The sequence below is a fragment of the Tachysurus vachellii genome, chromosome 22 (genome assembly GCF_030014155.1).
Source record: "Tachysurus vachellii isolate PV-2020 chromosome 22, HZAU_Pvac_v1, whole genome shotgun sequence".
NCBI classification, from domain to species: Eukaryota; Metazoa; Chordata; class Actinopteri; order Siluriformes; family Bagridae; genus Tachysurus; species Tachysurus vachellii.
In genome coordinates, this window is record NC_083481.1 from 11,748,264 (window position 1) to 11,758,299 (window position 10,036).

The 10,036-nt window shown below is 36.3% G+C and overlaps 1 protein-coding gene across 12 annotated transcripts; it reads right to left on the reverse strand.

Moving 5' to 3' along the window:
- Positions 1–1,546: 1,546 nt before the first annotated feature.
- On the reverse strand, positions 1,547–8,826 carry rbm39a (RNA binding motif protein 39a). Of its 12 annotated transcripts, XM_060857553.1 has the most exons (18): positions 8,575–8,824; positions 7,943–8,005; positions 7,726–7,786; positions 6,950–7,101; positions 6,583–6,632; positions 6,473–6,502; positions 6,179–6,379; positions 5,623–5,676; positions 5,414–5,531; positions 5,177–5,329; positions 4,947–5,084; positions 4,791–4,856; positions 4,479–4,683; positions 4,268–4,348; positions 4,069–4,189; positions 3,868–3,973; positions 2,328–2,406; positions 1,547–2,157 (listed from the first exon to the last, which is right to left on the reverse strand). In XM_060857553.1, the coding sequence occupies exons 9-18, from the start codon at positions 5,474–5,476 to the stop codon at positions 2,057–2,059; spliced, it is 1,113 nt and encodes a 370-aa protein (XP_060713536.1). In that variant the 5' UTR covers positions 5,477–5,531; positions 5,623–5,676; positions 6,179–6,379; positions 6,473–6,502; positions 6,583–6,632; positions 6,950–7,101; positions 7,726–7,786; positions 7,943–8,005; positions 8,575–8,824; the 3' UTR covers positions 1,547–2,056. The 12 variants fall into 12 exon arrangements, with proteins under 12 accessions (XP_060713536.1, XP_060713533.1, XP_060713539.1 ...); XM_060857550.1 differs by lacking the exons at positions 6,473–6,502; positions 6,950–7,101 and adding an exon at positions 5,786–5,851 and having other exon boundaries at positions 8,575–8,825; XM_060857556.1 differs by lacking the exon at positions 6,950–7,101.
- Positions 8,827–10,036: the final 1,210 nt, after the last annotated feature.

The window sequence follows — 10,036 nt, forward strand, 5'->3', positions numbered from 1 at the left end:
ATGCTCAAAAAATTGCCGTTTGTAAGAACATTTGAGCCAGAGTAAGTATGCAACAGGATAAACTATACTAATGTAAATAAATTAACATTATCATACTTATAATCTATGGCTACATATACTTTGTGTCCAATAACTGCAACTGTAATAAAATGACAAAAGCTGTGATCCACTGACATCCTGTCACACTTGCTGTCCTCTTTTCAAGCTGGTACAACACCTTTCATTTGTTGTTTATTTAGGGGTTTCTCTCTTCAGCTCCCTTTTTAAGAGAAATGCATGGTCAGCTGGGTCAAGGTATACAGATTTACGTAACCATTCTTAAACCTTCCACTCTTTTCGCTGATGAAGTCCTCTAATGATCTAGCGGTGTGTCACGACTATGTTCCTCACAATTAGTGTTTGCATTTCAAAATGTTTCAGTAGACTTCAGAATCCATGCTGCAGATACCAACACTTTAAACCATCAATAAAGATTAGTGAGCCTGTTCCAACAGTACCTATGCAAGCCTAAGCCATGATACTGTGCATGAACAATGAGCTCATGTTTTAGATCACAAACAGATCTTTTTTCCTCCACACTTTGGCCTTTCCATCATGTTGGTAGTCTCTTGATTCCAAAACCTTTTTTGGCTCATTTTGGTATTTCTTTGCAAATTCTGATTCTTATTGCTATTCTCTCAAGTTTTCCATCTTGTGGTATATGGGCTCCATATTTCTGCTCCAAAAGTCTTCTTTAAAACAGTGGATTGTGGTAACTGATCACTGGTCAGATTTCCCCCATTTTCTTATCAACTGTACACAATTGGTATGTGTTCTTGTGCCTCTACTGCCATGCACACATTTAGAAGACACCAATATCCAGGGCAAATTTAATTTATCCACCTTGTATGAGCTCTACTCACAGGCCCAACAGTGGTAGCTTGGTGGTGCTGGGATTTGAACTCCTAACCTTCCCAACCAGTAATCCACCAAGCCAGCACTCCCACATCTATTGTTACATCAAGTAACAATATTAGGGATGTAAAGGTCAACTGAAAAGCGATAGAATACTACTCTTGAAAATTTGTGGAGATGTAAATTCAACATGGAAATGGGCAAGGTAAATAATAGCAGCAAAAATCGCAGCAAGTACCTAGAGGGCCTCAGTGTCTGTGACTATGGAGCCAGAGCTATGATCCACTCAATTTAAAGAGCTAATCATTACACTTAAGTGCATCTTTTAACTATAATCTAAAGCATAAGGTTACATAAATATGCTTACTTAATTGATAGCCCAACAACAAAAAGTAACATGCTTAAAAAAAAAGGTTTTAAGCATTTTAAATACAAGCTTAGTCCAGCATTAACACCAGGAATAAAGGCAAAAGACTAGATGCTATTTTCCTTTTTATAGAAAAGCAAATCTGATTTACATTTATGGCATGTGGCAGACACCCTTATACAGAGACTGTATATTTATCCAATTTATATAACTGAGCAGTTGAGGGTTAAGGGCCTTGCTCGAGCACCCAGTAGTGGCAGCTTCACCTTAAACATGACAAATAAACCAGCATCATGGCTTTATTTGAAATGAACTGTTCATTAAGGACTTTACAAAATCAAGTCTCAATTAGAAAAAGACAGTGCATCAAAACCCATAATGGCCTCTATGAACACACAGGATATCAGTCGTTTTAATATTCCTTCAGCTCATAGAGCCCAAAACACTGTATGCAGATATTTAACCAAAGCTACTAGATTTTAAGTCACTCAAAAAAGATTCAATAGTTGTAGGTTTGTGTGGGTAACTGTACATGTCTTCTAGTCAAACTCATGCCAATCACAGACAAATGTGCGGAAGAAAACAAACCCTGAAAACTGTATAAACGATAAGGGTTCAAAAGGCCCACCAAGAAAGGAAACAAAAAACGCTGTACATAGAAAACTACCACATAAACTTCTTTAATGCCCAAGAGATGTACGGGCATAAACATACACAAAGCTTGCAGGAATTGAATATTAATAATTTGCCAAAATTATTAAAAAGAGAAAGCCTGAAAAATTTAAGCTCCAGGGATCACCGGCGAGTCGGCATAAGAAGTTGTGTAGCTTGCACTGACTCTGGGAAAAGATTGTGGTATGTTGGCAGAGGGACGTATGCTGCTTTGATCATTTTACCTGTGGGGGGAAAACCCGACATGAATTAAAAGTTATAGGGCCAACTTAAATGCAGATGATCTTTCAGTGCAATGCTGAATTATAGTGAATCACAGTAAAATCAATGATGCTTAAAGTAAGTGTTAATTGAATTTAGAACTGAATGAGACAGAATTTGACATGGCACTTGCCTCCAAACCAGCGTCCATGTAATGCACTGACAGCAGCCATTGCAGCGGGGATGCTTGGGCACTTCACATATACATTTCCCTGTTTATTTATAATAATACGTTAAAAAAAGAGGATTAAGACAAACATTGACCTTTTTCTGATTTCCTAATATTCACTTATTTAACCCCCAACAACAGAAAACCCTGTTTTAAACAATATCCTTCTAGATATGGCAAACTGAGTAAACAGCTCAAACAACCATTATAGCTTGAAACACTAAAACATTTTATCAAAACATATTTAAAATATGTATTCATTACAACACCATATGCATACAGCATAAAAAATACTGAAACACACATACAAAAATGAAAAGTTCTGTGCTCTCTGTAAATTAAAAATGTATTCGCTAATCCACCAAGTGGAAGTTTTAAATTGCTACCCATTTTGGTTGCTTAGATGCTGGACTCACTAGGCTAAAATCTTGTACTTGGCAACATTCAACAACACTTAATTGCATTAAAATAGGTCAAAACAAATACTTGACTAATTGCATAAAGTCACCTGGAGAATTCATTCTCTTCAATCATTCTAACTCAAAAATTTTGTTTGAGGCCATCCTTAAAAATATTCTTGTTTGCCGTAACCTGACCGACCCTGTCAATTTAGGACTGACTCAAATTATTATTATTTTTTGCTTTAAGTCCGACCGACTTGCCGGTTGTAAATTTGCGTTAAGGCCGACCAATTTTTTTTTACTCTTTGAACAACTAATTCAAAAGCAATAAAATAATATTAATATTTTAGTAAGTATTGTAAATATATAAATTGCCTAGGCCTACATACAAACGAAGGCTACGTTCTTTCTTTTAAATAAAAACCTGTGACGTCATCTATGTTTACACTAACGGATGCCACACTATGGCCTGTGCGTTCGCTTCTTCTCGTACTCTCATTCACTGTCAGAGTCAACGGTTCGCGCTTGGTAATGATGGCTGCGGCTGCAGTAAACAAAATGTTTGCGGTCACCGTTCAAACAAATTAGTTTGTGGTCTATATAGCCTGCATCAAAATGAGGTTTGCAATGACGCGCCCGGAGGCACAGGTTGAAGACCCAGTCAGTGACGTCACAATATGCTAATTTGTTTAAATTCATACCTATGTAAATCACCGTCACCAAAATTGTACTTTTTTTTTTTTTACATTGAAACTTGAAAAGAAAAAAAAAAAAAAAAGAAAAAAAAAAGACCTGCCTACCGACCCTTTTTTGGCCTGAGCCCTTGACAAAAAAAGAAAGCAAATATTTGGTGTTCTCACAGCTAGTTAATTCATAATTTGCTAAAACTATTTGTTTATTGCAAAAAAAAATATTTAATGCATTGTTTGTGAAGCCTTTGGCAAAACTCTTCTCCATAAGCAATTCAGCAAAGTACAGCCTGGTAGGTTAAACATGTACCATTAGTGGACAATAATCCTGCATATGAACCTAAACCTCTACCCATTTCCGGCTTCGTATACTAATACTATTGTTTTAAAGATTGTTATTATAAGATCATTTACCTCAGTAGATTTCTTGTCCACATATATATGAATCACTCCTCCATGTTTGTTACATTCTTCAATTACATCATCTTGGATTTCAATATCCCATCCAAGTTCATTTTCCCTATCAAAACAACAACATGAATAGACCAAATTTGATTTTTTTAAAAATACAATATATAGACATGATAACCTTTAAATGGTTCCTGTGACTCTTACGAATTTGGATCAAACATGTTGGACAGCTGGAAGCAGTGGGTGGCAATCGGCTGAGAAGGTAGATTGAGAGGTTGATTTGTGGGAACGTTGATATTAAAACTCAATCCTGGATTCATTGCCGCTAGAAGACCAAGAAACAGAATGTAAAAAACCTTAAAATTAAACCATTAAGATCAACAGTCAATTGATTAATAAATACCCGTAGCTGCTGCCATTGCCACCATTGAGTTGCTCATCTGAAGAGCCTGCTGAGCAGCGGGGGGGATCTGCAGTCCAGTCCCTTAAAAGATATATATATAAAATTAAAATAATAATAATAAAATGCTCATCCCATCATCCTTTATCAGTGCCTCCTTCATAACATCGCAAACAAAACCTTTGGAGATGCCCTCCAAATAGATTTATTTTACCTTCAGCCAGCCTGGCCATTAGCTGCAGCCTCCCAGTGGTGCCCAGGTCAATGCCAGTCCTTTCAAGTTCATCGTTATCCAAGAAAGAGCTGGCTGTAGATGCATCAGTGCGCTCAGTTACATGACCCACTTTCATTGGCCTGCCAGCCAGTTCAAAGCCATTTAGCTGTTCCAAGGCTTTCTTAGCACACTCAGCATCAGCAAACTTATATTATAAAATAAAAAAAGGACAATTATTTTCAGAGCTTTTTAATTACTTTTAATTTTTAGGCTGATATACTGGAAATAAAAAAACATCTAATATTTACGCACAGTGATAAAGCCATATCCCTTGGATCTCCCTGTTTCGCTATCCATCATAAGCTGAATACTATCAATCTGTTAGGAATACAAAGGAAAAACTGGTTAAATTCAGATTTTTAATGACATAAACTGAAGATCAAAATAGGCAGACAAAGGAGCTTTCACCCTTCCAAAGGGTTCAAAGATCCCTCTGAGCATGTCTTCTGTGATGTTGAAATGTAGCGAGCCAACATACAGCCTCATAGGCCCAGCACTACCTTTTTGCAAGTTGTTGGCCATTGCAGCAGCTCTGTTCTTTTCAGCCTAAAAATAAGAATGAACATATCTAAATCAGTATAACCCAAAACATCACAGAGGTCATTATCTGCTGGAGAACAGATTTTATTTTTTTTTACCTGTGAAGCCTGAACAATGATTGGTACTCCAAGCAGCCTTTGCCCAGACAGACCTATTGCTAGTGGTACAGAGGTGGCTTCCACAAATTCAATGTAGGCAATTCCCTTGGACCTTCTGGAGTTTCTGTCAGAGATCATCCTCACATCCCTCACCTGTTAAATTAAGATGGTGTGAAAACAGGAGAAAACAAAATATTTCAACTTACAAGATTATCAAAATAATGCTGAGCTACGGACTTTCCCCACAGCAGAAAAGAATTCCTCTAGGTCCCGGGGCCGAATTCTGGCAGCAAGTTGCATGCAAAAGACTGTGCGGGCATCCCTCTCCTCTGGTGTGAGATTATCTATAGGTTGTCTGTAATAAGAGAAAAATCATTGTAGCAAAAGGTCATTGAGTCATTTAAATTTTGTTAACATTACTGTAGTTTCTCCTAATTAAAGCTTACCTGATAGGACTTTTGTCCCGTTTGAATGGGCTGCGGCTCCTAGACTTTTTCCGGCTACATGAAAAGACTTTGCTGTTAGTATTTTTATGAAAGTTTTGTACTTGTTGACTCATACACTGAACAGGTAACTACCCACACACAACAAAAATAGTATCATAGAAACCTTAGTTTGATGACAGGCAGTGGGCCAGTCTTCCCCCTGGAACCACCATTAAATTTCAGGCCAGAACTGTGATTTAAAAACAAGGTTTATCTCAGCAGTGACTACTATCGCTCTGCTCCCAATGGTTATGATGAAACTTTTTAATTGGATTTAATTGGTGACATCATGCCAAGTTTGTCCATTTAACCATTTCACTGACAGCCAAGTGGGCATAATTACATATATGCACACAGGTATGGAGAAGCAGGGCTTTGTGAGACTGCATTCACAAGTTATTAATAGACAAAAGAAAAATACTTCAAGGAAAACCAAAGAGAGGAATATTTAAATCATTTTAATGTGGTTATACACAACAGAAAAATGTATGGACTAACTGAAAGATGGTATACATACAAGGCTGTTCTGAAGCGACCTGCACGCTCCCTGCTCCTGGAACGGCTGCGCTTCCTCTCTCTGCTCCGACTGCGTCTCCTGTCGCGGCTTCGGCTTCTCTTTCGTTCACGACTCCTGTCCCGGCTCTTGCTTCTTTTGCGGTCCCGGCTCTTGCTTCTCTTTCTCTCCCTGCTCCTACTACGACTTCTGCTCTTCTTTTTCCTTCCATTTTAAAAGTTTACACTTGTCAATTTGAACATTGTTAACCCAATGTAATCTGCTGGCTCATGACTGCAATGTTATAGAAACACTTACAGTGATTTTCAATTTAATCCATTCAGGTCTCTAAAAGAATATATAAATTCTAATTCAGCACAATCACAATAATTATTTGTTTTAAATATACCAAATTAAGACAGACTTACTTCTTGCTCCGTTCTTCATGGCCATTGGAACTTATGGACTTCGTCTCATCCTAAGCAGGGTCGATAGAAGAACATCATGAGGAGGACGGCGTAACATTGCAAGTCGTAAGGATAAGGGGGGTGGGAACAAAAGAGAATATAATATAATCATTAAATATGTGTACTTTAAAAGATTTATGTGTAGGAGTGTGTAGAGTGACAGAAAAGGGTCATTAGAACCACAAGGCTGCCGTTTTCTTCCTTCCTTACTAATGGTTACAATTCGTATGTGGTACAGTCAGCAGGTCAAGAGCTATTTCTATGCTGTGAATGTAAAAACTGCATATTTAATGATTTCATTCTTTTAGCAGCTTGAAAGTTTCTGTACCAAGACTATCTGTGCCTATAAGACCCAAAGTGGCAATGCTAGCAGCCAGCCACTAAGTGAGTTCCTGTGGTGGATGCCATTCCAGTGATCTTCACCCCATTTGCCTTCGTGGATTGTAAGAGTTCGATGCCACCTCTGTCACACATCTCGCCCTGAAGCAAACAGGGATTCACAGGGCTTAGTAATATCGAATCCGAAAGAACATCTAAAGCTGAGATGTTCTTTAATCAACCTAATAATGTGCATGAGTGTCTTAAAACAAAGTGGCCATTTGCATTCAGCAGAAAGGTCTCTTTCAACTGAAAGATTTTTGCAATATGCAGAGAGCCATTATATCCTTTTTTGGAAACCAATGAAATAACCACACATTGTTATATAAAAGTCAACTGCATGCATAAATGCTAATTACAATAAATTTCCCTTCAATATATTAACATTAATCTCTGTTTTTATCCAATCCCATGAAAAACATGAGAATTACAAGGAAAAGCTTGTATGTCAAATCCATAATTGTAACAGTTAAAATTACATTTTAGACATGCAACTTAAAATTATCCTTCAATTCCGAATTCAGTTTTTTTTACTGAATACCAAATATAAGGGTAGTTGCTAAAATTACCATGCATAGAAAAGCGTGAATAGTGTCCAAAGACTTCACACCAGCACTTAAGTTCATGTGTATCCTCTGCATTTATTTTGTCGGCACCAAAATCAATAAGCCTAAATATTTTCAACCATGGGTACCACAGTACATCAATATATGGGGCAATTACTACCTTCATTTTTTTGACAGTTCACACTGGAATTCATGGGAGTAGAGGTGAGATATAGGCATGTCTACAAAAAGAGATAGATGGGCATTTATTCATTGAAACCACTATCATATAAACAAACATGGCAATTATCTGTAAATCAGCTACCGAAAACAAGGCGTAGATTGGACTGCAGTTTCAATTAAATGTAATAGTTTATCACGCTAAACTAAATACCCACCTTTTTATAAGGCGCCTCAAGCATGGCTTCGATGTCAAAGTCGTCGGCCATGATGGTGGAGATCTGCGGACACAAAAACAGCAACATTACACGTGAAAATAACGTTCTCTTCCGAAACATATTTTACAACCTACAGTCACTTAGTTATGACCAAACGTGGGAAAAAATACAACTTATTGACAATTTCGCTCTGCGAGAAACTATAAATTGACCAACATTTTATATGGCAGTTCACTTTAAAGGTTTCTCTGACAACCATCTAGCAAGCGGCTAAACCACAAAGGCGTATTGGCCAAAACTTCATATTACTCTAGCTTTAACTAAAAAAAAAACAACAAAAACACAAAAGCAGTTGTGTTGAATATTTTCCATGATAATCAAGTCAGATACTCAGACAACAGTTAGTAAACACGTCTAGGACTGAAAAGGCCCCAATCGGCCTTTAGTATATAATGTGTTGTTAGCAACAGGCTAACACCTAGCTAGATTACCGAACAAAACAACGCAAATGTAACACTTTATCGACATGATTTGAGATTTTAACTGCTGCAGATGTTCATAAACAATGTACTGGCTATTGATAAGTAATTAGTTAGCTAACTTTTAACGTTACGTCTTCTTTTCCGCCTTACCGTGTTATTGCGGCCTAACGGAATCCTCGTTTAAAACGACGGCGCTCTTCAGTATTGTTTTATTACAGCCGGGAATTATCCAAAGCCGCAAAAAGTACTCAAAGCATGTACTTCGATACACGTTATTGTTTTTAATAAATTTATAATCTCTATACTAGATTAACGTGCTCTGCGTCAGCCTTCTCAGTAGGTTGTGGCGGCAAACTATTATGGCGCACGAGCGGTCCTTGTTGCATAAGATACACCTCCAAATCTGTCCACAAGAGGGACTCGCGTGCACAGCGTCCCGGAGCTGCCCACAATTTTGTCAAATATTTTGATTGGATGTTGAACTAAAGGCTGAAAATAACTGAAATAAGTATGCAATATATATATATATATATATATATATATATATATATATATATATATATATATATATATATATATATATATATATATATTGGCAGGATTACATGTACTACTAGATATGGTGGACTACAATGTTATTATATTATATATATCCACTGTGCTCTTTATCAGAATCAGAATCAGATTTATTGACATACACAAGGAATTTGGTTCCAGCTGTTATGAATGAATCTGAATTAATTAACGATACCAAATTATTTACTTTAATTTTTGCAAAAAGACTATGAAAAGGATTAAAAGGCATTACAAACGAGGAACAAACTTTGTAATGATGGCAGATTGATAGATATGGTGGACTACAATGAATATATATTAGATGATAGTATTATTTATTTAAGGCATTTGTAAAAGAATTTTCAGATGTATTAGGGCTAAGAATGACGATGAATAAATCAGTTCTGTTTGATCTTCAAGAATTTTATTTAACTAATTTGTGCAATAGTCCAATCAAAAACCAAGTAATGTATCTACGAGTAATTATTTGTAAACATGAATATATGAGCAATGATTTAAATTTAAGCTCAGCTATTGACAGAACTACTAAAAGATTTAATATGTGGTTGAAATGAGATTGTCAAAAGCTGAATGTACTTCCAGATTAGACATGTTTCCTGATTTTTGGATATTCCCCACAATAACAAGCCACACTAATTGAGAAAAGATATCTTATGCAATTCCAGAGTTCATGGTGGTTTAGAGGTAATGAATTATAATACTTTAAATAATGTATTAAAAGTAAATTAGATAGGAGACCTCTTGTTTTTATTGAAATGAAATTTTTCAATTAAAAAAATCCCTGTTAAGTTTGCAAAATTTCATCAACAAGCTCTGATGGAATGGACACTCACTTGTAAACATAATTTCACCCCTTGGAACAACAAAGATATTCTTTATTAAAATAAATCTCTTTTTTTCTATATATAGAAATAGTTTAAAAATGACATTGGTTATTCAGTTACTAAGTAATCAGGGATTTTTATTAACATGTAGATACATGTTAAATAAATTTAAAATACCAGTTAAACCAAAGGAATTTGCTGTTGTAATGGAT

What these genes read in the sequence shown, in the direction of transcription:
- rbm39a (XM_060857548.1), bottom strand. Translation starts at nt 7,993, where the DNA reads ATGGCCGACGACTTTGACATCGAAGCCATGCTTGAGGCGCCTTATAAA. An exon ending in CGGGACAAAAGTCCTATCAG is followed by an intron (nt 5,532 to 5,622) that starts GTAAGCTTTAAT and finishes CTCTTATTACAG; the next exon opens with ACAACCTATAGATAATCTCA. An exon ending in TCATTGTTCAGGCTTCACAG is followed by an intron (nt 5,085 to 5,176) that starts GTAAAAAAAAAT and finishes TCTTATTTTTAG; the next exon opens with GCTGAAAAGAACAGAGCTGC.